Source organism: Camelus ferus, chromosome 4 (genome assembly GCF_009834535.1).
Source record: "Camelus ferus isolate YT-003-E chromosome 4, BCGSAC_Cfer_1.0, whole genome shotgun sequence".
Taxonomy (NCBI): domain Eukaryota; kingdom Metazoa; phylum Chordata; class Mammalia; order Artiodactyla; family Camelidae; genus Camelus; species Camelus ferus.
The window spans coordinates 73,025,571-73,053,569 of NC_045699.1; the positions used below are offsets into that span (position 1 = coordinate 73,025,571).

Sequence of the window (27,999 nt, forward strand, 5' to 3'; positions counted from 1 at the left end):
TGGCCGGGCAGGTGCAGCTACACCGGCCTGGAAGAGGAGCACCCTTCCTGGTGCTCCAGGTCACCCCCTGTAGGGAGAGCCAACAGGTCTCAGAGCCCACTGAAGTTATAAAACCAAGTTTCCTTTCAGCACAAGCCCCCTCCAGCTGGTGGGCTGGGGTCCTGTGTTTACTGCAACTTAGGAAGTGGCCACCTGCATGGAGCAACTGGGGCCTTAAGAATTCTATTACTGGCCTCCTTCCATTTTCAGATGCCTAGGTGATCTGTGACAAAAATACTTCACTGACACTCCTAGAACTGCTACTTTGGCTGACAAGTACAAAAGCTTCAATCATGGGGTGAATGGGGGCCTCAGAGGGCCCAAAGGGAGGTGGGATTTCCCTGCTGCTGGTGGAGTAGTCCACTCACAAACGTTCTCCGCGTTTCCCAGAAATGGAGGTCGTTTCATCTGTGTTACTCCTGCGAGCGTCTCACAGCAAAACCTATCAGAGCATTCTTTCATTCAGTCTGTTTCCAAATCCGTCTGGTCATCGTTTTGTATCAAACAGACCAGCTTGCCTCTTTTGCAGCTCTTGGAACAGGACCTTGCTGCCCCCTGCAGAGGTGGCCCGAGAGACCCGGGTGGTGGGGCAGGGCTAGAGGGCGCTGGCACCACTCTTCCCTGGGCTGGCTGCAAGATTTACGGCTCCCAGGATGGGTGACAGCGAGGCCTCGGGAGAGGAGGCTGGGGGGTCATGTGGACGTTCTACAGCAGCGGTGCTGCAGGGGTGTCCTGGCAGGGAGACTGCATTGTAGGTGGGCTTCTTGGAGCAGCTTTCACAGGACCTTCAGCTGAAGGTCCCCAGACGGTCCTCATGGAGCCATGGAATCCAGTCCTCACAACCTGGCGTGCAGAAAGAGCTGCTTTACCCAAGGGTTCCCTTCTGGTCCCCTAGCTCCAGCCCACCACCGTTGCCCAGGCGGCGCCACCCCTCACTCCCATCCCTTCTCCTGCCTCACTCTTCCTGCACTTGCTGTGACTCAGTTACTCGTCTGTAGGTCGGTGTCTCTGGTGTCCTTCCCCACCTCCCACGGCTGCTCTTCTGGGACCGTCTGCTCTGATTGTTGGTGTATGACAGCCCTGAGACCAATGCTTGGCACGCAGTCGGGGCTCAGCTCTCCAGAGTAAATGCATCTCCATTTTACAGATGGGAAATCAGGGCTCCTGGAGGGGACAGGGGAGCGGCTGACCCCAGTTCCTGTACCCCACACCCACTGCCCGGGGAAGGCTGCCTTGCCCTCTGCCCTGTCCTCCTGCCCCCGCTGCTGCGTCCTCAGACAGACGGACAGGCTGTTGCTCAATTTCACTTTCTTCCCCGGTTCCTTCCTCTCCTCGGGGAATTGTGGAAAGAAAACGTCCACTTTCCCTCTGGTGAGGAGGGGAAGGAGAGGCCCAGACCCCACAGGTGTGGGTCTGAAACAACTATTCAATACTCTGCGGTAATGCCCTATTTGGAAAGCTAACAATAACTCTTTTTGTTTCTAGAAAGTGAATCACCAGAGAATCTTCTAGGTTGGTGGAGATATGAGAAAAGAGATTTTCTCTAAAATCAGTGACTCACAACTCAACAGGGACAGACTAGGGCTCCCTCTGAGCTCCTCCCATGCCAGAAGCACTAGTCTGATGGGCCAGGATGCGGCCCTGTTCCCACAAGCAGCCAGGAAAGATGTTGGGCGGGTCCGTTGCTAGGCTACCCTGCAGTTGACAGCTGAGAGCCTTCCTGGACATTTGCTGGGTTTCCGCCAGGCAGCACATGACACCAGGTGACACAATCAAGGCTGAATCGGCACCACCTCCTGAGGCCACCGGAGGCCGCAGCCGAGGGGCGAGGGGCGAGGCACTGCTCCCTTGGGCTGGGCCTGACCGACCACCTAGCCATCTACCTCCTGGCCTCCTTGAGGTCCTGAGATCCTCGTGTTTGTCTTGGGTTGGGTGGGGCATCTGGAGGGAAGGGCCAAGTCTCTCCCTTTTTTGGAAGCCAAGATAAGCAAGCACCGTTTGCCCCTTCTCGCTGGAAGTGAGGCCACTCCCGACTTTGCACCCCAGATCAGAGAAGGTGGATTCCTCTCCCATCAGACCTGCCCAGGATGGAGACCTGGAGGAAAGCCAGGGAGGGGAGAAAGACTCTGCTGTCACGGAGATGAGGGAGGGTGCGGATCAGGGAGGGGTCCTCTGATCCTCTGAGCAGCGTCCCAGCAGGCCCCCCGGGAGCCTGCGCTGGGGCGCTCTGGCAGAGCTTGTCTGGGCCTGTGTGTTTTCAGACCTCTTAGGGGGTGTGCCACAGGCACCAACGCCATCCCGCCACCAGTAAATAAAGCAGCCTGTGAATCTTTCATGGGCTGGTGTTTAAAAATAGATGAGGTACGGCCTCTGGGCCCGATGCCTGGGTCTCCGCCTGGTGGTGCTGGGGCCACAAAGTCCCCAGGGAGGTGGGGGGTGAGGGCCGTGCCAGCAGGCCAGGGCACAGGGAGCCAGGGACATGGAGCCCGTGCTAGGGGCCAACAGGAAAGTGCCATCTGGCTGGACTGTCTGGAGCTCCTGGGTCACAGGGCAGGGGGGGGGGTCTGGGAGGGGCAAGCAGCACCCCATGTGATACTTCCCCAAAAGGATTTCTGGGCTCGGACAGAGGGACAGAGGAGCATGGAGAGAACGACAGAGAAGTCGGGGAGATGCCATTGGATGGAGGAGGGGCCACCAAGCCCCCAAGAGGAGCCAGAGCTGAAGGTCCGGGGTGAAGCCCTTTGCACAGCAGCACCCCCCGCCTCGCTGGGGAGCTGGGTTCCCTGCGCACAGCCTCTGGTGCCCTCGACGCGTCTGTCTAAATTCCAGGCTTCACTCGTGGTGGGAGCAGGGAACTGGGGACAAGAGGGGCTGAAAGACATAAAAGCATCAAGGTTCATGTCATGTGGAGGCCCCCAAGCCAGGTGCCCTGACGGCCCCACCAGCCTCTGACATCAGCCAGTACCCTGGGGCTCCGGTGGGTCCTTGGAGATGTTTCTTGCCAGCCCCTCATTGGATCAACAGGGGCCCAGAAGGGGAAGAGGGAGTGAGAGATGGGGTCTGGTGTGGGCGTTTCATCTCAGGGTCAGACCCAGGTGGCCCTGCCAGCTCCCTCCCCCATGGGGTGCCCTCCACTGGCCCTTCCGTTCTGGGCCTCAGTTTCCCCAGCTGTGCAGGGGGGACAGGGAGGGTGCCTGGGGCCCAGTGAGATTAAAAAAATGAGACAGGCTATGTGGCGTGCCAGGCCTGTCAGCCGCTCTTCCTTGGGCAGTCTGACCTCAGGCCACCTCACCCCTGACCCAGGTGGCGTCCAGACTCGATCAGCTGCCCCAGTGGTCCCCAGGCCAGCCCATGGGGCCACTCGGCTGGAGACCAAGCAGGCTGCTCTCTGCCTCATGCCATCCACTCCTCCACTCCTGGCCGAAGGGCTGCCTCTCCTCTCTGTTCTGTCTCACCGCCGGGGAAGGAGGCTGCAACAAGCACTAGAGAAGGGCACCCCCAGGGTTGGGTGTGTGTGGGAGGGGTGCCCTCCCCACTGTGAGGGGGGTGGGGCAGGGAGGGAGGAGGGAGGGAGGAGGGCCCAGGGCTTGGCCCTGCTATCCAGGCCTCCCTTCCCCTTCCCCTGGGTGTGCTGAATTGAATTCCCGAATCCTCCCTCACCCCCACCCCCGCCCACCCAGGCCTGACTGTGACCAGGCCGGAGCCCTGCCCCGATGTGCTCAGCAAGGGCCTTTGGCAGCGCCTCGGCAAACCCAATCTGGAGACCCAGACTCACCAGTTTAGGGTGAGATTTTTCACTTTCCCTCAGGGTGGTCCGTGGGGAGGATGAGGTGGGAGGTGGGAGGTCGGGCGCTCCGCTCTGCAGAAACCTAGGCCTGAGTTCTGCCAGCCATTGCTGGCCAGTGACCTCTCCCCTCTGGCAACCATTGTCCCTCCTGGTCAAGTGGGAATAAGGGACTGGGGTAGGCCAGGCCCTCACAGTGGGATGTGGGGTCCTCAGCTGACGTGGGTCCCTCCGGCCGCATTTCCTCTCAGTCCCAGAGCCACACTGCTGGGGTGAGCCGAGGCTGCCCACACAGGCTTCTGGAAGGGGGACAGGGAGACAGGAAGAGGGCAGGGCACAACCATTCAAGGAATGATACAGCAGTTAACATCAAAATGGTGGAAGATTCAACCCCCAGGAGGCCTCGAGGCTCAGGATGGTGGAAGACGCCACTTCTAGCAGACCTCCAGCTTCATTCTCCGCCCACTGTGATATATTACCATGGTGAAAAACACCCACAGGCACCATGGCAGTCCCAAGGCTGGCCACAAAAGTTCAAAGGGTGGGAAATGGCCAACTTCCTGGGACTCCCAGCCCCTTCCCCCGGCTAGTTAGACTGGTCCTTCCGCTTAATAGCATGTGAAGCCACTGAGCTCATAAAAACTGGCAACTGCATGCCGCACAGCCGCATTCTCTCTCTCCCTCTCCCTTTGGAGACGGCTCACACTCTGTCTATGGAGTGTGTACCTACTTTTACTCTGATCTGAGCACCCAACCCCCACACCTCATGGCCTTTCTCTTGCCTTTCAATGGATCTCTCTGAATAAATCCACCTTTACTCAACTGTGGCTCACTCTTGAATTCTTTCCTGTGCAAAGCCAAGGATCCACACTTGGCAGGGCACGTCCCAGGGGCTCAACCGAGACCTGGGACATGGCCCTCCTCACGCCCCACATCCGTTTTTCCTGCATCACAGGGAGTCCTCGTCCTCCCCCAGACCAGGCCGGGCCTGGGCGGCCTGTGTGTGGGGGTAGGAGCCGCTGTCCCAGGGTCCTGGCAGCCCTTGGCCTCCGTGGGCAGAAGCAGGCGGCTTCCTCACATTGGTTCACTCCCGTGGTCTAGCCCCTGAGTCCTCTCTGTGTGGCTCCCGGCTCCAGCTCTGGGCCTGAACAGGTGTCTGGCCCACAGCAGGCACCCGAATGAATGAACGGAGGACTCCTAGTCCAGATGAGGAGACTCTGTGCTGCCTGGGGGCTGCCAGTTCCCAGGCTGTGGGGGGCTAGGGGACACTCAGAGGGCCTGACCTGCTGAGCTGGGCCCGCCTCCCACAGAAAGGGCCCCAGGGACTCCGGAGGCCATCGGGAAAAAACCAATGGTGTGAACAGTTGGTTTGCTCCTATGCGGTGACCAGGGTTGGCCCTCCAGTTACCTAGACCCAAGGACTCAGTGGTCATTGCAGTGAGCTGGACACAGCTAACATGCCCACAGGCCTCACAGACCTCTGCTGTTTCTGTCTGTCCTGCCCTCTCCGCTTCTCCTGGTGGAGAACACATTCCAGGGAGTCGTGTGTCTGAGTTCCTGCCTCTGCCCCTCTGTATGCACACACACCACACACACACACCCCCAACTCAAACCAGAGTGTGGAGTGTTGGCCTCATGGCACCGGGACAACAGCACTCCCCAAGGGGAGCAAGAGTGAGTCAGAGCCTTTATCTCCACCCACAACCCAGTTAAACTCTTAAATATAACCAAAAACACTCCTGTAGGAGCACAGGGGCAGTGGTGGGAGCAGAAGTCTGGCAGGTGGAAAAAAGGGAAGCAGAGACACTGCCCACGACTACCAGGCACAGATACACAGGTTGTGCACTGCACAAGTCTAGAGAGTTCCAACAACGTTAACTACCACTGAAGCTGCCCCTTCCAGACTGAGCAGACCCAGATGTCTGGCCTTTGATTCTCACCACACCCTTCACCACCCACCGACCTGGATAAATGAGTCCTAAGTCAAGATCAGTGAGTCCTGCTACCTCTGGGTGAGAGATCAGAGGCAAGTTTCCGGAGCTCAGCCCAAGCCACCCCACCCATCCTGCCCCACCTCCGCCAGCACCACTGCCAGTATTCACCTGAGCCACTGTGTAGGGCAGGTGCGGCCTCCTGGTGACCCACCCGGATGTCAGTCACTGAGCTAATGAATGCGGAGCTGGGCTGCAGCCCCACCTGGATTCCTTCCCTGCAGGTGCCTGTGCTGTCCAGGTACAGGCACCCGGCCTAGCAAGTAAAATACAGGGCACCGGGTAAGATTTGAATCTCAGATAAGCAGGGAATACTTTTCTAGTAGAAGTATATCCCATATAATATTGGGGACATACTTGTACTAAAAAATGTCATCTGTTGTTTCTTTGAAGCTCAGATCTCACCAGAGATCCTGGATTTTATCCAGGGACCCCCTCCCCAGAGTTCAGCCAATTCCTCTACTCTCACCCTGTATTCCTGCATCCTCTGCTCCACCCGCCAAGCCGGCCTGGGGCCTCTGCCGACGGGCAGCACTGCCCTCTAGTGGAAGCAGCCCTGGCCACCGTGAGGACGGACAGAGGGGAGCCCCAGATTCTCTCCGCTCCCCAGCGGGGAAGAGCCCCTGAGAGTTGACCCGAGCCTCCCTCCCACCCAGGGCTGGCCGCCGGGCGAGGCACACAGTGGTCATCCCTGGACTGCCAGCAGCGCGCGGGCCCTTAGTGGGCCCTACGGTATAGGTGTCCTGGAGATGGTGCCAAGTGTTGGGGATGGTACGGTGTCTGAGGGGCTTCTCTCCTCCTGCCTCTGTTCCCTTCCTCAGAACTCCCCACCCCACGTATCCGTCCAGTTGCACGGGGTCAGAGCTGGGACACAGGCTGTGGTTCAGTGTCTCCCAAGCACACGGGCCGGGAGCAGAGGGAGCAGCAGCCCGGGGGCTGGGCCCCAGCGGCTGCCAGCGTCAGGTGGCCCCCTGGAGGCTGGGGGACAGCAGAGGCCACCACCCACCACCGAGGCTGTGGGCTCTTGCACTGGCTCTGTGGCTCTGGTGCCCAGCACACGGGCGGTCGCTGCCCTTCCTCCTCCCCCTCCTCCTTCCTTCCTCCTGGGCTCCACACTGACATGTCTCTGTCCGTGTCCAGGCTGCCGTGGAGCCCTCAGCACTTGGCCTCCGTGGACGCCTCCCTCTGCAAAAACACTGAAAATTATATTCTATGACTGTGTTGGCATAAGGTGGATCGAATGTCCCACCCTGAAAGTTTATTTTTTTTCTTTCGATGTTTTCCTGATTTGAAAAGAAATGAAAACACTTCCCCGGGTCCCTAAAAGTCTGTGGTGGCGGGGAGGGCATAGCTCCAGTGGCAGAGTGCTGCTTAGCGCACCTGCGGTCCCAGTGCCTCCATTACAAATGAGTAAATAACCCTGATTGCCACCCGTCCTCCACCTCCCCCAGCAAAAAGCCAGACTGTGCCGGCCATCCGTGGGGTCTGTCGGGCGTGCAGCCTCTCTGTGCCCTGGGGTGTCCTGGACAGCAGGGGGCTTTTCCCAGTTACCCTTGGGGGTTCTGACCTGTGGGCGGGGAGCCCCCCTCACCGAGCCTGGTCACTGGATTTTGTCAAACCAGCCACACAGCAGACACGACCCCTACCCAGATGGGTGTTGAGCCATCAGCACTTGAAGACACGGGGTAGTGGGGGGAGGGCGGTGCCGCAGGCCAGGAGGTGCGAACGCCCTGGTAGATCTGCTCACATCTGCCTGGCCCTGAGCCCTGGGGAGGGAATCCCCCCACCCAACTGCCTGTCTCAGCCCGGAAATCCCTCCAAGGGCCAGTGTCCGGGGGAGGGCCATGTCTGCTCAGCAGGGGTTGGTGACCCTGCCACCTGAATAGAGTCCCCACCGAGGGCACTGGCCAGTTGTGGAGCGCCGGGCCGGCAGGGCTCGGCCGCTGGGTAAGTGGGGAGGCCCACAGCCACAGCTGCGAGGGGGATGTGTGCGGAGGTCCTGGTCAGGGCCTCCGAGGGCACATGCTGCCCTGCCCAGACACAGCCAACCCAGCCTGTGCAGGGCTGGGCCCTGGACCCTGCCTCACCCAAGTGTCCACAAGAGCTCTGTCCTTGCCTGTGTCACCCTGGCACTGAGGGCGCATCCGTTTCTACACCGCCTTCTTAAAGCCTGGGCAGAAGGCCAGGCTGGCCCAGGGAAACACAGCCTGGCCGGTGAGACAAAGTGCAAAGAGGCCGTGGCAGGCGCCCAGCATCCAGTCCAGCGAGGCCGCAGCATCACAGGGACCCGTCCTGCGGGCCACAGGGTCCCCAGGGTGCCGCCCCCACACCGTGCCCTCTGGGGAGACCCTGCCTTCGGAAGGCGGAGCCCTGCAGAGCAGCTTCCAGGGAGAGGTCTCGCCCGCCAGGGCAGGATCTGCGGGTTCTGATTTGCCTGTGGTCGTGCTCGGAGGAACCTTGGGCCAGAGCCTTTAAGCAGAGTCTTCCCTTCGTGTGCCCACCCAGCCCCATCCCACGGAGACTGCAAACAGATAAACTTGGAGGGACACTCACAGCAAGGCCAAGATGCCCCAGGGAGTCACCTCACCCCTCTTTGCTCTGTGGAACCTGGCGCAGCCTGTTGACACGATCTCTCGGCTCTCCACATGCATTAACAGCCCCGGTACGTTTGCACACACCCACATACGTGCACAGCTTCCCTTCCTTAGAACAGGACTGTGGCATTTGTCCTTCCGCAACTCCTTCTGTATCCACCACAGCGTGCCCTGGGCATCCTGGAGCCAAGCCAGCGGGTACCAGTGGCAGAGTGTGCCACCGTGCTCCGATTGGCCAGCCCTCCCCAGGGACAACAAGCTCCCCACCCCAGTTTTCAGTGCGGCAAGCAATGGGTGTTGAACGTTCTGATGGGGCATCTTGTCCATGCTCTGAATGTCCCTCCACAATTAAGTCCCTGGAGTGGCACTGCTGGGTGTCTTCAAGTGCTGATGGCTCAAGCAAAATGGCCCAGCCGAAACTCCATCCCAGGCTGAAAACAGGGACTCGAATGGAAGCTTGTACAACCTTGATCATGCAGGGCCACTCACAGTGGCTGAGAGCTAGGATCACCCGAGTGGCCACGGACAGAGGAAGGATGACAGGGTCCAACCACACAGTGGAGGAGAACTCAGCCTTCAAAAGGAAGGGGGTCCCGACACAGACTGCAATATGGATGAAACTGGAGGGCACTGTGCTCAGAGAAACTCACCGACATAGGACAGATCCTGTGCGATCCCACTCATGGGAGGCCCTAGAGGACTCAGAGCCACGGAGCCGGGAAGCAGATGGCGTGGGGCTGGGGCTGGGGGAAGGGTGGGGGGAGAGTGTTTAACAGGGACAGTGTCAGTTTGGAAAGACGGCAGAGCCCTGGAGATCAATGCGGTGCTGGTTGCACACCCAAGTGAGTGCAGTTAGTGCTGCTGAACTGTGCACTTTGAAGTGGTTACGATGGTAAGTTTTACGTTCTGTGTATCTGGGCTGCAAGAAAATTAACAGCGGCAGGGCGGGTACAGCTCAGTGGTGGAGTGAGTGCTTAGCGTGCACAAGGTCCTGGGGTCAGCCTCCAGTACCTCCACTAAAGATAAACTAAAACCTAATTACCTCCCCCTCAAAAAAACCCCAAAACAAAATAAAAACCAAAAATCATAATGAAAAAGCACAGTCCCAGTTTTACCCTCACAACAGGGAGCCGCCTTCCCCACCCCGCCCCAGCCTAGCGAGCGCAAAGCGTTTGGGACATCTTGTCAACACCTGCACGTCTGGTTGGGTCAGACGCTCCTGAATCCTGTGTGTGTTGGTGAGTGAAGGAGGGCGAGGGTCCGAGGGAGATGGAAGCGGGGAAGTTGGGACTGTCGAAGGCCAAGGAGGTAGGTAGCCTCTCCTTTCCAAGAAGTGTCAGCATCGGGGTGTCTGCCATTTGGTGCCTGATCTCGCCTTTGTCCAGAGAAGCTGCAAGTCGGCGCCTCTGCTCTGAGTAAGCACGTGGGTCTCTGACTCTGTGACCAGGGAGTGGCACCTGCCGGGTTCCTCATCTGGCGCTGAGTGAGAGAACACTAGCCCTGTGTTCAGTTCATGTCTGCACAAGCCACCATCTCACCTTTCCTGAATATTGTCATTTAACAGAGGGCAGCTCCACACAGCCACCGAGGACTGCCATCCCCCGAGGGGCACCCAGGAGTGGTGGGGAAGGCAGAGGAAGGGGCCCGGGCATCGTCTGTGGTGGCTTCTCCTCCCTCTCCTCCAGCCAGGCCCAGGCAGCATCAGAACAGAGAGAGACCTACAGAGAGACAAAGAGAGAAGGAGAAGGAGAGGGAGAGAGAGTGGGTCCCGGCCTCTGGCTCGGGTGTCCTTGCTAAGCCCACTCCTGACTGATGCCTCCTTACCTTGGCTCCCTTCAGCTTCCTTTAGGATTCAGTTCTGGAGCCCCCTCCTCCAGGAAGCCCTCCTGGGCTTCCCAGCTCAGATGCTGCCTTTCTCTGTGCACAAGTGTTCCTGCCTCTGTACCCAAGTGTTCCTGCCTCTGTACCCAGTGTGTAATCCATGGCAGTGTGTGTCTTGGGATGTGCAGGGCCGTGAGGTAATCGCATTCCATCCCAGTAGCTTCGTAGTGACTGATTAAACTGAAACCCAAGAGCAATGAGACATTTCCATCTGCTGCTCCCCTCCTCCTCCTGTTCAAGCCGATTCCATCTCCCTGCTTGCCCCGGAATCGGAGGTCCTCAGCCCTCTAGGACCCCTGTCTTTGGGAAAGGTAAAGCCAAGGCTCTGAGCGTACTTGCAGGGGCCTCGGGGGCCACCAGAGCTTTGGAGCTGAGGCAGGAGACACTCATCTTAATTCATCACCTGCTGAGGGCATCCCAGGCCAGCGGGGTGATGGGTGCTGGGACTCAGGGGCCTGGAGCCATCAGCCTCGAGGAGTATGGACAGGCCAGCAGGCAGGAGTGCACATTTTCCACATCCCAGGAGCTCTGGCGGGGCCGGGACAGAACCAGGCTGGCCATCTCCCTGTGGGCACCCCCATCCTCCACCTCCTCCCCAACCAGCACCTCTATCTTCCCCGGGCAGCATCCTCCCCTCCATATCCTCCCGGGCACATCCTGGCTAAGGCCTTCAAGCCACAGTGAGCTCAGACACTGCCAGGGATCAGCCTGCATGCGGTAGAGCACGTGGGCAGGTGACAAACGGAGCTTCTGCAGAAGCAGCAGTGGTGATGCTCGTTCACCTCCGTGAGGCTCTCTTTCCTCTCTCTGCACTTAGCTGCTCTGGCGAGTCCAGGGTCTAGGGTTCATGGGGACCTACATCCGACGTGGGTTCCTCTGTTTTCTCACTCACGTGCTTGTCAGTCTTTGATTTTATTCTTTTTTTTTTTTGATCAATAAACCTTAACTATTTTTATTTTTAGCTCAGTTTTACAGTAATTTGATTTCCTAGGAGGTCTGAGGATATTAGAGAATGACCTTGGGCTTTCTCTTTTTTTAATTGATGTACATAGTCAGTTACAATGTGTCAGTTCCTGGCATGCAGCCTAATGTCCCAGTCATGCATATATATACATATATTCATTTTCATGTTCTTTTTTATTAAAGGTTATTACAAGGTATTGAATACAGTTCCCTGTGCTATACAGAAAACATTTGTTTTTTTTTTTTTTATCAATTTTTATATATAGTGGTCAACATTTGCAACAGTCTTTGATTTTTGAATTCACGTTTGCTTGACCTTAATCTATGAGCAGCCTGTTGACCAGCCTAGGGTGCCGGGAGAGGCCGCAGCTGTGCCGGTGGGGGCCCCACAGAGCTGGAGGTGCGGTGACAGGCACAGAGCGCAGGGCACAGCTGCGGGCATCTGCCCTCGGGGCCGGTTTTGCCTCCTCACTGCTCACCTGCTCCCCTGCTCCGACAGAGGTCAGAGGAGGTCTTGGGAGACCCCTGCTTCTTGGATCCCAGAATCTAGGTTTGGTTTTTTTGCAGTGGGAGGGCCTCTTGGGAGTCTAGTGCACTGGCTGCCTAGAGTGGGCTGCATAGATGTATCCACATCCTCGGCCCTAGGACCTGTGAACAGGGAAAAAGGACCTTTGTAGATGTGATTAAGCTAAGGATCCTGAGACGGGGAGATCGTCAATGACCAGCGTCCTCACAGGAGATGCGCAGAGGAGAGGCAGACCCGGGGAAGAAGACAGAGCAGACACAGGAGCCACGATGCCCCTGGTGAGGAGGACTGGAGACAGCAGGGGTGGGAATGAAGGGCCCTCCCGCAGAGCCTCCGAAGGGAGCATGGCCCGGCCACACCTGGATTTCGGACTTCTGGCCTCCAGAATTGGGAGACTAAACTTCTGTCATTTTTGGTCATCCTTTGTGCTCATTTGTTATGGTGGCCCCAGGGCACTTGCTCCTGCCACTGTCTGTGCTGGTTCCAGAACACAGAAGGTGAGACAGGACAGGTGCCAGTCCTGGGGAGCTCACAGCTCTGGGTGTGAGAGGGAAGCACGGGGGGCAGGAGTGCATGGGTGGGCCTGGGAGCAGGAGCAGCAAACAGGGCTGGCTTCCTGTAGGAGGGGAGGCCTCACGTAAGGCCTGAGGGGTGAGTACTGGGGCAAGAAGTGGGAAGAGTACTGCAGGCAGAAGGAACAGCACATGCACGGGTCAAAAGAGGCAGGGGGGTGCTTTCAAGAACCACGAAGTTCTGCGTGTCTAGAATGTGGCTTGCAGCAGGAACCCTGGAGAGCCCGGGCGCAGAAGGGCTGGTGGGGCTGATCGCATGAGATTTCTGGCTCCTGTCACAGCGTGTGAACTGATTTTCTTTTCTTTCTTTTTTTTTAATCTTAATTTTTTTATTTTGGGGGCGGGGCTTGGGGAGGTAATTAGGTTTATTTGCTTACTTTTTAGAGGAGGTAGTGGGGGTTGTACCTAGGACCTCATGCACACTAAGCATGAGCTCTGCTGCTCGAGCTACACCCTCCCCCAGAAACTGATCTTATTTTCTAGAGGCTGAGCTGAGGGATTCTTTTTAAAATGCCTTTTGGACCCCTCCTTATCACTTGCTCTTCCTTCCAGAATATTCTCCCTATGGGCTCTTTTCTGTGCATTCAGTTCCGAAAGCATCCTGTATTAGTGATCTATGGCTGTGTAACAAAGCACCCCAAACTTAGCAACTTAAAACAACAAGCGTTCTATGGGGCAGGAGTCCGGGAGCGGCTCAGCTACGTGAGTCTGACACAGAATCTAACGACCTTGCTGTCAAAGCATCAGCCAGGCTTGCTCACCTGGGGCTGGAGGACTCCCTCGCCAGCATGTTGGTGCTGGCCGTCGGGGGAGGCCTCCGTTCCTGGCTATGCTGACCCCTCCACAGGGTGGCTAGCCTCCCCTAGAGCCAGCGAACTGAGAGCCAGGCCAGACCCTGTTCTTGGAAGTCACACACCAATACTCCCACTGTGCCAGGAGTGAGGGTCCCTGGGGCTGCCTGGGAGCCTGACAACCCGCATCCTCAAGGATGAGTCAGGTCCATACAGGGCGGTGACACCCGGATGAAATCACAGCAGGAGGCACTGAGGTTAGACCCAGTGCAGAACTTCCCTAGTGGAACACCAAACATGGGAGTGCATTTTCCAGAAGATTCTCACAGGAACCCTCAGACGTAGGACTATGCCTCCACGCTTTGCAGGTCATGAAGATGACTGGCCTTTCAAAGTCACACATCGCCATGGTGGGGCCAGGACTGGAACCCGCACGACTGATGCCAGCTCAGCCTTCAACGACCCCCAAGGCCACCACCCTCCCGGCCTCGCGCACCCAGCCAGTGCTACTCCGGTTGCGTGCTCAGCGCTCTCTCTCTTCCCCCTTGGTCTCTCCCTCCTTGCGACCTCCCTCCCCCCGCCTTTCTCCAGCCCTGCCCTGACCCACTTGCTGGCCTCCCAGGTGCTTCTCCAGGGAGGACGGGGCCACCGTCCTGCAAGGTCTTGGTCTGGGTCAAGGTCCAGCCAGGCTCGGGGAGGCAGAGGGCACTGTGGACTAGACAGGGGCAGACTTGGCCCTGGCTGCGGGGACCTCAGGGTCCAATGGACAGCCCAGCACTGACGGGGGGGGGTGGTGGACTGGGGGATAGGGTCCGATGGGGCAGCCCAGCATGAGGGGGCCTGAGTGACCGTCAGATCAGGAAGTCTTCTGTGAGAGGGACCCACCCAAAAGGGGTTGCTCTGGAGGGGAGGTGGAGTGGGCAGAATTCCTGGCAGAGGGATCAGCATTGGAAAAGGCTCTGAGGCAGGAAGGATCAGGGGCAATCTGGGGGCTGGATGAAGAGTGAGAGTGGTGAGGGTGGGGTCAACGGGGAGGGCAGTCTGCTGCCCAGGAGGGAGGGAGGGAGGGCAGCAGGCAGGAGGCTGACTCCCCCCAGGACTGCAGCCCCCACGTCCTCACAGTTAGCACTGCCCCCACCCCCATCAGTGGCCCCATCAGATGGGGTGGGGGTGGGGGTGCCTGTGTCTCTATCTCCAGGGCGGGGGCTCAAGGAGCAGCTAGTTAAGGGCCTTTGACCCAGAAATGTCATCCGCAGAAACCTGTCCCAAGTTAATAATTAAGGAAGGAGCTGTAGAATTCTTTGGTCACTCCCCCAGCCTGTTAAGAAAGAGAACGTTTGGACCTTCCTAAATGCTCGTCTAGAGGCAACTGGTTACAGAAAGGAGGGTCCACTCAGACAACAGAACATTGTGCAACCCTTAAAAATAGACACAGCCCTGGGCCCTCAAACTGCGGACGCTTCTCAAGAGAAACACATTCTGCAGGGCCCAGGGGTCTGCCCGAGAAGCTGTCTAGGAGTCCAAGATTTGGGGCAAAAACAAGTCTTTCTGATGCCAAAAGGAAACTTATTTTTATTTTGATGTCAGACAACTTTCACGTACCACCAGAATGAAAACACGACGTTGAAAGCTTCACTTAGAATCTGTGGGTCGCCAGGAATACAGCTGATGCTCTCAGTTCTACTGAGAAAAGCAAAGAAAAGCAGGGGGACCGTGACCTGCTACGTGAGCCACACGCAGGTGCGCAAGTGCGTGTTGAGGGCTGTGTGTGACTGCGTGTGTCTGCACGTAGTACGCACTCTCAAATCCAGACAGCTGCACGCTTAGGCGCCACACTGACGGCGCTGGTGAGGTGCTGAGGTCACCGCTGACCTGACTTCCTCCTCCCCTGTGGCCTCTTTCATTGAGATGAAACCCCTGGAACATAATATTAACCATTTACGGTCGTGCAGCTCAGCGCTGTTCAGGACATTCACACTGCTGTCCAGTCAGCACCTCTATCTAGTTCCAGAACATCTTCATCACCCCAAAAGGAAAGCGCCGTACCCGGGAAGCCGTCACTCCACACTCCCGCTGCCCCCCGTCGGATTTCTGAGTCTAAAGGTTTTTCCATTCTGGATATTTCATATAAGTGGAATCATTTATTGTGGAATCCTTTTCCAAAAAGTGGACCTCTTTCTGTGTCTGGTTTCTTCCCCTTAATGAAATGTTTTGATGTCATCCGTGCGGTAGCAGGTGTCAGAAGTTCTGCTCGTGCAGTTGATGCCCCTCCGGGTTGCGGGGCTCTGATTCCAAGCCAAGCAGCTGCCTCCAGCCACATCACTGTGGTCCCGGTCACAAAGCAGCGTTCCGTGTTTGGCTTCATTTGCAGCCTGACCCGATGCTTCTTTACCAGAAACTCCTCCCAACAGCAGGCTGGCAGTCAATGTGCCGGGGACCCTTCTGCACTCCCCACGCCCACCGTGCTGGTGGTGCAGAGTGTTGGCATGGCCTCTCCTGACCATTCTGATTTCTGTTCACTGACTGCCCCATCCCTTCCTCCCAGCCCACACACCTGAGGCAGGCAGTGCAGTCACTGAACGTGGCTGACCTCAGAGAGGAGCACCTCTGGTCACCTGTGGTGATGACCAGGATGCAAGGGTGGGCTGGGGGCTATGCTGGCCTTTTCGGGACAGTCAGGCTTCTGCCCCGAACCTCATGAACAGCTGCCACTCCTTTCTCCTAAGGGAACCCTTCTGCCAGCTTGGATGGTCCATCAGGGGATCGAGGGCACACAAACTTAAATCTGGTCCTGCCACTTGAACTCTCCTAGGGGACTATCATGGTCATCCACCCAAGGATAAGGATCATTTGGTTGAGGACATTGGGTGCTGGAGGATGGGCCACGTGGCCCAAAGTATGGGATGTAGTGGGTCTCCGTAAGGTTTATAAAAATGCCCACGTCCCTTTTGCACCAGACCTGTCAGTTTGGACCTCATCAGGATGTCACCGAAACTCAGGTCCAGCTGCTTGCCATTCGAAAGCCAACATCAAGAGAAGCACACGCTGGGAGAAAGGAAAGTTTGTTTTATTCCAGAGGCTGGCAGTGGGCTGGGGGAGGGGAGGGGGAGGGAGGGGAGGGTGGACTCGTGTCCATAGGCCAAGTCCCCCGTGACAATCAGGGGGCAAGAGGTTTTAAAGGGGAGTTCCAGGGGTTCACAGGTGGAGGGGGGGACCTTTGCTTAATGACTAAACTACTATTATTTTATCCTGTTTGTTTCTCTGTTTCTGTATTTTCTTATTTCTCTTATAAAACTTATTCTTTGAAGTTTTTCTACAGACAAGAGGCAGGCAGAGGACATGGAGGAGTCTGACCTGGAGAGGCCCCACAGGGTTCTGCTCCGTTTCAAGGAGATAGTATCCATGTGGCAATTGGAATCGGGAAAGTTTACAAGAATTACTAGCCAACACAGGATCAAGAAGCAGACACAAGGAGGACCCTGCAGGGCAGAGCTAGAGACCCCCTCCCAGGCTGAGATCTTGACGGGAGGGCTCAGCTGTGGCTCATGGGATGGCAGAGAAGTCACTGTAGGGTCGGCAGAAATGCAGGAAATCTGCCCTCTGGAACTTGCTGGAAAACCAGCCTTCGGGTACTGGGGAAAGCTGCTCGCAGGGCAGTGGCTCACGGAGGCACTCTGCTACCAAAGCATCACAGCCACTCACCTTTGCAACGGATGTGCTGGAACAATGAGCTATCCATTGCTCAAACCCCACAAACAAACCCTCCCCAAACCCAAAACCAAACACAGGCTTGACTCATACCTCGCACCGTATACAAAATTTAGCTCAAATGGAATCACTGCTCTAAAAGTAAAACCTAATACTTAAAACTTGTAGAAGAAAACGCAAAGGAAAATCATGTGACCTTGGGTTGAGTGAGGCAGAGATTTCTTAGACTTGCCACACACAAACCATAGAAGGAAAAAACGGAGAAACTAGACCTCACCAAAATTAGGATGAGTTGTGCTCTTTGAAAGTCACTGTCAAGAAAATGAAAAGACAGCCACAGACTGGGAGAAAATCTTTGCAAATCACATATTTGATGACATAGTGGTACCCAGAAAATACAAAGAACTCTCAAAACTCAACAACAAGGAAAGAAACAACAACAAAATATATATACATACATACATACATACATACACACACACACATATAGAAAGATGGGCACAAATTTTGAATAGATACTTTGCCAAAGAGTATACAAGGTCTTGACTAAGCATGTAAAAAATGTTCACATCACTAGCTGTTAGGGAAATGCAAAAACAACCACAAAAAGACATCATCACACACATTAGAGGGGCTAGACATTTTTTAAATTGAAGTTCAGTCAGTTTACAGTGCTGTGTCAATTTCTAGCATACAGCATCATGTTTCAGTCATATGTGTATATACGTGCATTCCTTTTCCTGTTCTTTTTCATTATAGGTTACCGCAAGATATTGTGTACAGTTCCCTGTGCTGTACAGGAGAAGCTTGTTCTGTATCTATTTTATATGTAGTAGTTAGTATCTGCAAATCCCAGTTTAGCCCTTCCTCCCCTCTTTTCCCCCCGGTAACCGTAAGTTTGTTCTCTATGTCTGTGAAGCTCTATGTTCTCTATGTCTGTAAGTTTGTTCTCTATGTCTGTGTCAGACACAGAGAATACGTTTATCTGTGCCTTTTTTTTCAGATTCCACATATAAGTGATACCATATGGCATTCTTCTTTCTCTGTCTGACTTACTTCTCTTAGTATGACAATCTCCAGGTCCATCCATGTTGCTGCTAATGTCATTATTTTATTCTTTTTTATGGTTGAGTAGCATTCCGTTTTATATATACCACATCTTCTTTATCCAGTCATCTGTCGATGGACATTTGTGTTGTTTCCATGTCTTGGCTATTGTATCTAGTGCTGCTATGAACATTGGGTGCATGTATCTTTTCCAATTAGAGTTTTCTCTGGATATATGCCCAGGAGTGGGATTGCTGGATCATATGGTAAGTCTATTTTTAGTTTTTTAAGGAATCTCCATACTGTTTTCCACAGTGGCTGCACCAATCTACATTCCCACCAGCAGTGTAGGAGGGTTCCCTTTTCTCCACACCCTCTCCAGCATTTATCATTTGGGGACTTTTTAATGATGGCCATTCTGCCTGGTGTGAGGCAATACCTCACTGCAGTTTTGATCTCTAGAATGGCTCGACTTTAAAACGGGACAATACCAAGTGCTGCTGAGGATGTGGAACCACTAGAGCTCCCCCACACGGGGGGGGGGGGCTGGGAAAGGTGCTGCCGGTGACTGTCCCCGCAGCTGCTGGAGGAAATTAAACCCACTCTGACCACACAGCTCCACAACCCCTGCTCCGTGTTACCGGAGTGACAATAAACTACCAGAATCAATTCCAAGGGCCTTCAAGGGGTGAAGGGCTGATCAAGCTGGTGCCTGGGCCCTGGAGGGGTGCTGAATTTCCAGGGCGCTCTGCCCAGTGACAGAGGCCAGACCTCAAGGCTGTGGCTGCTTTATTCCATTTATGTGACGTGCAGGGGACGAGCCACAGCTTACCAGGACTGGGCCACGGGGAGGGCTTGAAGAAAGAGGGGCTCCAGCGCTTTCCCAGGGTGGAACAGCTCTGCAGCCTGAACGCGGTGGTGCCCACTGGACTGTATTTGTAAACACTGGTACAGCGAACAGGGTGCATTTTACTGTATTTCTTTAAAAAGTGGAGAAAGAGGCAAATGCTGTCAGTGTCCACCCCTATCAGGGCGGGTGGTTGGCGCGGACCCCTCTCGGGCCTCTCCCATCCCGGGGCTCACTGCCCCTCGCGCGCCCCACGAGTCCGACCCTTCTCCAGGGGACCTCCGCAGGCTGCACAGCTCCGTCACCGGCCTCCCCTCTGCAGGGGCGCGCGAGATAGCCCCACCCGCGACAGCCCTGCCCGTGACAGTTCGCTCCCGTGTCGGCCCGGCTGCGGGTGCGGGTGCGGGTGGGCGGGGCCTCAGCGCCTTCCCCTTTCGCATCCTTGAGGGTCGCTGGGGCGCTGAGGGGTGGAGGCGGGGCCGCGGGCGCCTCCGCCCCCTTCCCGGGCTCCGCGGCCCTCCGCGCCCCCGGCCCTCCCTCTCCCCCCACGCCGCCCCGCCGCGCGCCCCCGCCCCGCTCCTCGCGGCCACGCGCCCCCGCCCGCCAGCTCCTCCCCGCCCCGCCCCCGCCGCGCGTCCCCGCCGCGCCCCCCCCCCTCGCCTCCCCTTCCCCGCGCGCCCGCGCCGGCCGGCAGAGGCGAGCACTCCGGCGCGGACGCGGGGCGGGGAGGAGGCGCGGCGGCCGTTGCGGGCCGGCCGGCGGGGCTGAGGCCGAGACGAGCCCAGCCGAGCCGGGCCCGCGCACCAGTCGGCGCCCACCATGCGGCGGCTGCGGCGCCTGGCGCACCTGGTGCTCTTCTGCCCCTTCTCCAAGGGCCTGCAGGTAGGCGCGCCCCCGCCCTGGGTACCCGGGCCGCGTCGGGGGCGCGCGGCGTCCAGCCTGGGGCCCGGGGTCGGACTCGGGACTCAAGGTCGTTGAGCGTTGGGATGCGTGGCCCCCGGGGAGACTGGGGGGCCAAGAGGGCACTGGGGGCCGGGGTGGGATGGTCGATGGGGCGAGCGGAGGGTCTGGGCCCCGCGGATGCTGCAGGGTGGCAGCCCCTGCCTCTGGGACTGAAAAAGGCCCCCACCCCGCCCCGGGCTGGACCCTGCCCCCACAGGCCCAGGAGCCACACCAGGTCCGCTCCGTTTCCCTCTACTCAGCAGATCAGGTTTGTTTTTCTGTGATGGAAAACTTGGGACGCATAGAACCACCCTAAGAAGGACATAAGCTCCCTCGGTCAGCCCTCAGCCAGTCCCAGATCAGGAGTGTGCCCTGACCCCACAGTGACCTTGGACAAATCACGGCCCCTCTCCGGGCCCTGCTGTCTCCGGGGAAGCCCAGGCTGCCTTGGGTGTCAGTTGTTGGGAACCCTGTCACTTCTGCTTCCGGCGGTCTGATCCAGGCTCACATCAGCGTCCCAAATCATCCAGGCCAAACTGTGACCTCAATGCCCTCCAGGGCCCCAGCCCCCAGGGGGAAGGAGACAGCCCTGGTTAGAGCCGCCCGCACATCCCTGGCCTCCCCAGGGCGGCCCTTGGCCAGGCCGGGAGGACCCCTCCTGGGGAGAAGGGTGGGAGCTGCAGTTCTTGTCTGTGCGAGAAGCCCTCCCTGCCCGCCTGGGGCCTTAGGGTGCGTGGTGGTCCCGGCCCTGCGCTAAGCAAGATGGGCGCTGCGGGTCTGAACGTCCACCCCATGCTGGGAGGTGGAGTGTGCATTGGCCCCAGCCCGAGGGAAGGGTCTTGACCAAGCTGCTGCAGGGGAGGCCAGAGTCGTGGATCCTGGACCTTGAGTGTCAGGCCTCTGAGCTCAGACTAGGAACAGCAGATTGGCGGGAGAGGGGTTCTGGTGGGTTCCCAGTGGTTTGAGCCTAGCCCCGCCTACCCACCTCCACCAATGTCAGGACACACACTGAGCCTCAGTTGCCCCACTTGTGAAACACCCTTCTGAGTTGATGGCAAGGTTTGGAAGTCATGGTGCATGTGGGCCACTGGCCGGGGGACTGCCAATCAGTGTGCTGTTACTGTCTCCAGAGTGACCTTCCTCCCTCTCGGGGTTCCACCAGGAACCAGGGCAGGCCACGGTCAGGGCGCAGCTACACAGGACCCACTGATGTGTAAGACCCTCCCTGTCCCAGGGGCTTACTCACTTGTGGGAGACAGGACCCTGGGGGATCAGGGCAGGGTAGAAGGATGGGGGTCAGGGACTGCTCCTGGAGGAAGTGCCCACTGGAGATAAGGACCCAGGGGTCATTCAGAGCTAGGCAAGTGGGGATGGTGTATGGGGAGAGGGGCTGCCATGTGAAGGCCCAAAGCTGGAGGGGGTCTGGCCATAGGGTGGGCAGGTTTGGGGTGGGCCCTGCCGGCAAGCTCCGGGTCCTGCAGTCAGTCTGTGAAGCCTGGGTCTGCCCCAGCTCAGTCCCTGGGTCCAATGCTGGCCACAGCCTGTCATCCTCCTGGCTGTCCCCCGGGACCTCCAGAGTCAGCCTGGCCTTCCAGGCCTTCTTGGAGCTGAAAGTCCACCCAGAGGCCCTGCCCACCTCCGCCTCCGGGCATTATTCACCAGCAGCTGGAAGTCCTCTGACCTTGTGCTGCCAAAACAACACCCCCAGCTCCCCAGCCCCCCCACCTGCCCGTCCTCTGCTTTCCTGTTTTTTCCTTTTGAACAAAACTGGCGGAAACAGACGTGGTGGCAGAGACGAGTGGGCCTGGGGCCCAACCCCCTCACGCTGCCCCAGGGCCACCCCAGTTCCCCCATCACTCCTGAGGGGTCTCTGAAGCTCTGAGCCTGGCCCCGGAGCTCTTACGGGTCCTCCTGCTGCAGCGCCTCCTGGGGCGGCCAGCTGTGTGAGGCAGCGCCAGGCAAGCAGGAGGTGAGGACCCTGCCTCTCCTGGAAGCACCGTGAAAATGACCGCAGCTGCCTGGGCTGGGCCTCGAGGCCCCTGCCCCATCCTCAGCGGGGAGCCGATGGCCCCATTTCTCAGCACCAGCCCCCAGCCCCCAGGTGACTCAGACCCAGGACCAGCGGGGACTGGAGTTGCTCCCTGGCCATGGGAGGTGGGGTGTATGGCCAGCTCGGACAGTGGTGCCTTCTCCAAGGACAGCCTGGCCTGAAGCCCCCCGCCCTCCTGCTCTCCTGGCCCCTGGGCCCAGGCCTTGTTCTCTGGGGCTCAGCTGCCCGGTCAGAGTGTCTGAGCCCCTGCACCAGACGGCATCTGGTAATCCCATCCCATCAGTTGGCCACCCTGGATAGCAATCCCAGCCTGGGGGCTGGATGGGAGACAGTGCCCCCAGCCCAACTGCTGCAGGGCTCTGGGACCCTCACATCGTGTCATTCCATGCACTCCTCTGCTGCAGAAACCTGGCAGAGGGGCTGAGCCCCCCATGGATGCAGTTCCCACCCACCCCAGACATCTGTGTGACTTATTTCTCTCAGCTTTATTGTGGTAAATTATACATCACGTAAATTTAACCTCTTCACCACTTTTAAGTGCACAGCTCAGAGGCATTAAGCACCTTCACGTTGTGCAGCTGTCACTGTCCATCTCTAGAACTCATTTATCCTCCCAAACTCAAACTCTGTCCCTAGGAAACACTCACCACCCTCCCCTCCTCAGCCCCTGGCACCCATTGTCCACTTCTTGTCTCTATGGATTTGACTCTTCCAGACCCTCCCATGGGTGGAATCCTACACAATTTGTCTTGCATTGGGCTCATTTCAGTGAACATTATGTCCTCTAGGTTCATCATGTTGTAGCCTGTGTCAGAATTCCCTGCCTTTTCATGGCCGGATAATATTCCATTGTATGGATGGACCACATTTGGTTTCTCCACTCATCTGTCGATGGGCACATGAGTTGTGTCCACCCTTTAGCTGCGTCTCTTAAAGGCTCTCAGGGTGACTGCTGCTGGGGCCCTGCCCTCTGCTCAAGCCCTGCGCTCCCTACTGGCCCTGGTCCAGCCTGAAATTTCTACCAGGGAGAGGGTGGTGTGGTGGGGAGGTGGGGGGTGCTTATCCAGCCTGACCTTGCACAGAGGTTAAATGTCATTATGAAATGAGGGCAGGACAGGAGGAAATTTTGTTTAAAATTCGTGTACCCTGTATCCCCCACATTTGGGAATTTATTTTTGTCTGCCTGCAAGATTTAAAGGTCTGAGAGCTTGAGCGGCCTGGGTGGCGGCGAGCAGTCCTGGACGTTGGGTGGAGCAGGTGCCGGCTTCAGGGAAGGCTCTCAGCATGGCTGGGGTCCAGGGAGGTGGGGCTCAGACCCCCGAATGTGGCACTTCCTCACTGCCCCCCTTCACCCCCGACAGGGCCGGCTCCCGGGCCTCAAGGTCAAGTATGTCTTCCTGGTCTGGCTGGGCGTCTTTGTGGGCAGCTGGATGGCATACGTGCACTACTCGTCCTATGCGGAGCTCTGCCGCGGGCACATCTGCCAGGTGGTCATCGTAAGTGTCACGTCAGGGCAGGCCCATGGGCGCCTTCCCGCCGTGGTGCCAGCTCAGCGGGTTCTAAGCTGGATCTGACTGTGCTGACTGCCCCATGTGGAGCTGCCTCTGGCCAGGGCTGGAGGAAGCGGGGGTCGGTGGGGAGGAAGGGAGATGGCCCCGCAGAGCACAGGCAGGCAGCTAGGGACGGAGAGACAGATGGGGCTGACCCAAGAGGTGTTTGGGAGAGAGAACGTGGTAGCTGAGACTGGGACAGGCAGGTGCGGGGACCTTGAAGTTCCCTCCTGGGGCCAGGAGGAGGCTGCAGGGCATGGCCTTCAGGGCCACCTGCCCAGAGATGGCACAGAAGTCGCCACCCAAGGCCTCTAGAGCGAGGATGCGTGTGTGTGAGCTCACGCGTGGGAGGGTGCAGGTGTGTGAGCCTGAGTGTGCTCATCCACGTGAGTGAGGCTGGGCTCATAAGCGTGCACACCTGGTTGACTCACTGCTTCTGACGACGCCCTGTGACTGGCTGGAGGGGTCTCGGCAAATCTCAGACGACTCCTGATCCACTGGCCTTTCCAGGCAGGTTGGAGCCATGGGTGAGCTGACCGGGGTTCTGGGGCCCTCGGGCTTTGGGGACAGGCCTGGGAGGACCTGCCCTGCTGCAGCAGGGCTCCTGGGGTCTGGAAGGGGGAGCCGTGGGAGACCCCAGGCTTTGAACCTGTATCCACCTGCCTCACACCAGCTGGGGGCCTGGAGTCTCTCCTCCTCTGCAGAACGACGGGCCCTCCTCCTGGGGGGCTGGGAGGCACCCCCAAGGGCTCAGGCAGGCCCACTCTGGCCAAGGTCCCGTGAGGGCCCAAACTTGGGAAAGTCTGGAGGTGGTGGTGGGAGGAGCATGGGGGTCCAGAGCGGGGACAGTCTGCATGGCGGGACTTGCAGGGGGCCGATGGTTGGCTGAGTGTCTCTAGGGGCCAGGCGAGCACCAGGCACCAAGGGGGCAGCGCCCAGCTCTGGGACAGTGCGGGGAGGTGGGGGAGGTCGGGACCTTCAGTCTGTTCTCAGGTACACTCGTTTTTTTCTAGAAATGCTTACTGGTGGCCTCCAGGGGCCAGGCCTGAGCTGGATGCCAACACCTGGTTCTGCCCTCAAGGTCTGGGGGTTGGGGATACCCAAGGGCAGACGTGCGTGGAGATGAAGCTGGCCTTGGGGAGGGGACGAGGAGAGGCCCTGCTGGGGAGGTCCAGGATGGGCCAGGGTAGAGGGGGCCTGTCGGGCCAAGAAACCTGGGAGGAGGCATGGGGTGGGGGTCTGGCCAGTGGGGTGCAGTGAGCAGGCCATCAGAGTTGGTGGGTGTTTTTTGAGCTCTTCCCGTGTGGCTGCAGGATGCCCCCAACATACAGAGGACTGAGGGGCCCTGGGGGGCCAAGGAGGACTGTGCCTCTCTGTTTCCCTCAAGTGGCCTGGCCTTCCCACCAGCAGGGGCTGCCCCAGGCTGCTGGGCCCAGCTCTCCTGAGGCCCAGCCCTGGGGCTGTGGGGACACCCCCTCCTTTCCAGAGGAGACCTGCTGTCCTCGTGCGGGTATCAGCATCTCAGAGATTCCACAGCTTGTCGAAGGCTCCCCAGGGCAGCAGGAGGCAGGACCAGGGGTCACAGATCAGGTGCCTACAGGCCTCTGGGCGCTTGGCCAGGTCCCCACCATGGTCCAGTCTGCAGACGGGAAGCGCACTGGGATGTGAGGCCCTAAGCCTGATGGGCCTCAGGAGTCTTGAGGCTGCAGGACACACTGCCTACCTCAGTTCCTGTGGGAGCCCCACCCTGACCCTGGTGGGCAGGCTGGCGGGCGGGCACTGGCCTCAGCCCTAGCCCAGCCCAGCCCTGCTGCCCGCATTTCCCAGCAGACCGCCCCATGGGGGCGCTGCGGCTCTGGGTGGTGGGGGATCAGAGCAGGTCCATGATGGAAGGCCTCCCTGCAAGGTGGCAGAATGAAAGTGTGTGGGTTTTCATGACGCAGCAGCACAGAGGCCTCCTCCTCGGTTCACGCAGGAGAATCCAGGGCCTCTGGTGTCCCAGGGGCCTGATCTCCCTGCCCCCCATCGTCTGCAGATCAGGTGGCACCACGTTCTGCACCCTCCCTTCCCTGTCCCCCAAGCTCCCTGGGTTCCATGGCAACGTGATGCACATCCAGGACTTCACCCCGCACTCTCCAGACACAACTCCCCCAAGGGAAAGGCCTGACTCCACCTCCAGCTTCACCTTCCTGCTTGGTCACCCCAGACCCCCAGCACCCCGGGGGCTGCACAGCCCCGTCCAGAATGGGGAAGGCGCCAGCAGGGGCAGCAGCTACCTGGAGCCCGGCCTGAGTACTGCTGAAAGCATCTAGCTTATGTAGTGGCTAGTGAGGTGGCCGGCAGGTGGGCAGGGCGAGCCCACAGTGACAACTGCTGGAGGGCTGGGAGGAGCCCCCATTACAGGAGGAGTAGAGGCAGCCTGATCTCATCACCCAGCTGGCCAGCTCCCTCACAGCAGTGGACACAGGTCCCACTGCCCACCTTCAGCCCACGGGGAGGGGCCGAGCCCGACAAACACGGGAGGCCAGGCCAGGGAGAAGCGGACACCTGCTCAGCAGTTGTGCACACGAGAAGCCTGGTGTCTCACAGGACAGTAGGGACAGGTTGGCAGGCAGCTCCTGACTTGGGGAGGGGCTGGCGGGTGCTCAGTGTGGCTGGGATGTGGCCAGAGGCTGCCAGGTTGCAGGCCATAGCGGGTTGGGCCCCATTTGAGAAGTGCTATGGCCTAAGAACTGGGGGGGGGGGGGTGACTGGCAGATGTGATGGGGCCCCAGCCCGCCCACCCAGGGTGCAGCACGTAGGGGTGTGGGGGAGGGAAGGGGGAGGGGCTGGGAGGGGGCCTGGAGAGGATCTTCTACCTCCCCCAGGCCACCTCCCGGTGTCTTCCTTCTCCCCAGTGTGACCAGTACCGCAAAGGCATCATCTCAGGCTCCATCTGCCAGGACCTGTGCAACCTGCACAGGGTGGAGTGGAGGACCTGCCTCTCCTCCGACCCGGGCCAGCAGGTGAGCTCAGCAGGTCGGCCCAGTGTCGGCCCCAGGGCTCAGGTGCCCTTGGTGCAGCCAGAGGGGAGGCCTGCATGGATGCCTGTGGTCCCGTGCAGGTGTACAGCGGGCTCTGGCAGGGCAAGGAGGTGACCATCAAGTGTGGCATTGAGGAGAGCCTGCACTCGAAGGCTGGGTCGGATGTGGCGCCCCGGCGGGAGCTGGTGCTGTTCGACAAGCCCACTCGGGGCACCTCGATCAAGGAGTTCCGGGAGATGACCCTCAGCTTTCTCAAGGTCTGTTGGCTCTCCTGGGGGCTGTGTGGAGTTCACGCCCGGGGACGTGGCTAGCCAGGGGCCCAAGCCGACTCGCACTTAGGGAGCACCCACTAGGCTTGGAGGCCCCACATAGATGCAGGGGCATCTGTGGGGAGAGCAGGGAGGTGCGAGGGAGCAGATGAGAAGTGACCGGCCCCACTGAGTGTTCCTCACCTCTGTGCTGAGGTCCCCAGCTCCAGGCTCCCCAAGCACTGGTGGAGACAGGGTCACTAGGGGCCCAGCGCTGGCAGCAGCTCCGGGAGATACGCAGCCACGTGGGCTTCTAGGAGGTGGCGAGGGGGCCTCCGGGTCCCTAGTGGGCACCTCCATCCTCTTGGCTGGAGGCTGGGCTCCCCAAACCTGGCGGACGTGTGGGGTCCGGCGTGCAGCCTGCTTGGCCGGCCAGCTCCCCTATACCCCAGCCTCCTTTTCTTCTGGCCCCGAACATTAGGCAAACCTGGGAGACCTGCCCTCCTTGCCCGCGCTGGTTGGACAGGTCCTGCTCATGGCTGACTTCAACAAGGACAACAGGGTGTCCCTGGCCGAGGCCAAGTCGGTGTGGGCCCTGCTGCAGCGGAACGAGTTCCTGCTGCTGCTGTCCCTGCAGGAGAAGGAGCACGCCTCGCGGCTGCTGGGCTACTGCGGGGACCTCTACGTCACCGAGGGCGTCCCGCACAGCTCCTGGCCCGCGGCTGCGCTCCCGCCCCTGCTGCGCCCGCTGCTGCCTCCCGCCCTGCACCCAGCCCTGCAGCGGTGGCTGGGGCCCGCGTGGCCCTGGCGCGCCAAGATCGCCATTGGCCTGCTGGAGTTCGTGGAGGAGCTCTTCCACGGCTCCTATGGGACCTTCTACATGTGTGAGACCACGCTGGCCAACGTGGGCTACACCGCCAAGTACGACTTCAAGATGGCGGACCTGCAGCAGGTGGCGCCCGAGGCCGCCGTGCGCCGCTTCCTGCGGGGCCGCCACTGTGAGCGCAGCGCCGACTGCACCTACGGCCGGGACTGCCGGGCGCCCTGCGACACGCTCATGAGGCAGTGCAAGGGCGACCTGGTGCAGCCCAACCTGGCCAAGGTAGTGCGAGCTGCTGCGGGACTACCTGCTGCCCGGCGCCCCCGCCGACCTGCGCGAGGAGCTGGGCGAGCAGCTGCGCACGTGCACCACGCTGAGCGGGCTGGCCAGCCAGGTGGAGGCGCACCACTCACTGGTGCTAAGCCACCTCAAGACCCTGCTCTGGAAGAAGATCTCCAACACCAAGTACACCTGACCTGCCGCCCCCCCCCAACCTCCCCGGGCAGAGGACAGGGCTGCCCCCTCCCCCCGGACTTTCTGGGGTCCCGGCATCCTGACCACCCGGACGGGAGCGGCTGGAACAGGAGGGAAGGATCCGCTGGTCGAGGGACCTGCCAAGGCCA

The 27,999-nt window shown here is 58.9% G+C and overlaps 1 protein-coding gene and 2 long non-coding RNA genes across 3 annotated transcripts; 2 read left to right on the forward strand and 1 right to left on the reverse strand.

Annotated features, from left to right (window-relative positions):
- Positions 1 to 2,788: 2,788 nt before the first annotated feature.
- On the reverse strand, positions 2,789 to 4,084 carry LOC116663308. The gene is made up of 3 exons (XR_004319553.1): positions 3,815 to 4,084; positions 3,332 to 3,521; positions 2,789 to 2,910 (listed from the first exon to the last, which is right to left on the reverse strand). It is a non-coding gene; the product is annotated as an uncharacterized LOC116663308 (long non-coding RNA).
- Positions 3,410 to 4,214, forward strand: LOC116663309. The gene is made up of 3 exons (XR_004319554.1): positions 3,410 to 3,547; positions 3,720 to 3,823; positions 4,075 to 4,214. It is a non-coding gene; the product is annotated as an uncharacterized LOC116663309 (long non-coding RNA).
- Positions 4,215 to 19,386: 15,172 nt separating this feature from the next.
- On the forward strand, positions 19,387 to 27,999 carry DIPK1B (divergent protein kinase domain 1B). The gene is given in 6 exon segments (XM_032478819.1): positions 19,387 to 19,625; positions 23,097 to 23,231; positions 26,183 to 26,290; positions 26,389 to 26,565; positions 27,038 to 27,661; positions 27,663 to 27,999. Coding segments are annotated over 6 exon segments (1,296 nt in total). The 5' UTR covers positions 19,387 to 19,562; the 3' UTR covers positions 27,852 to 27,999.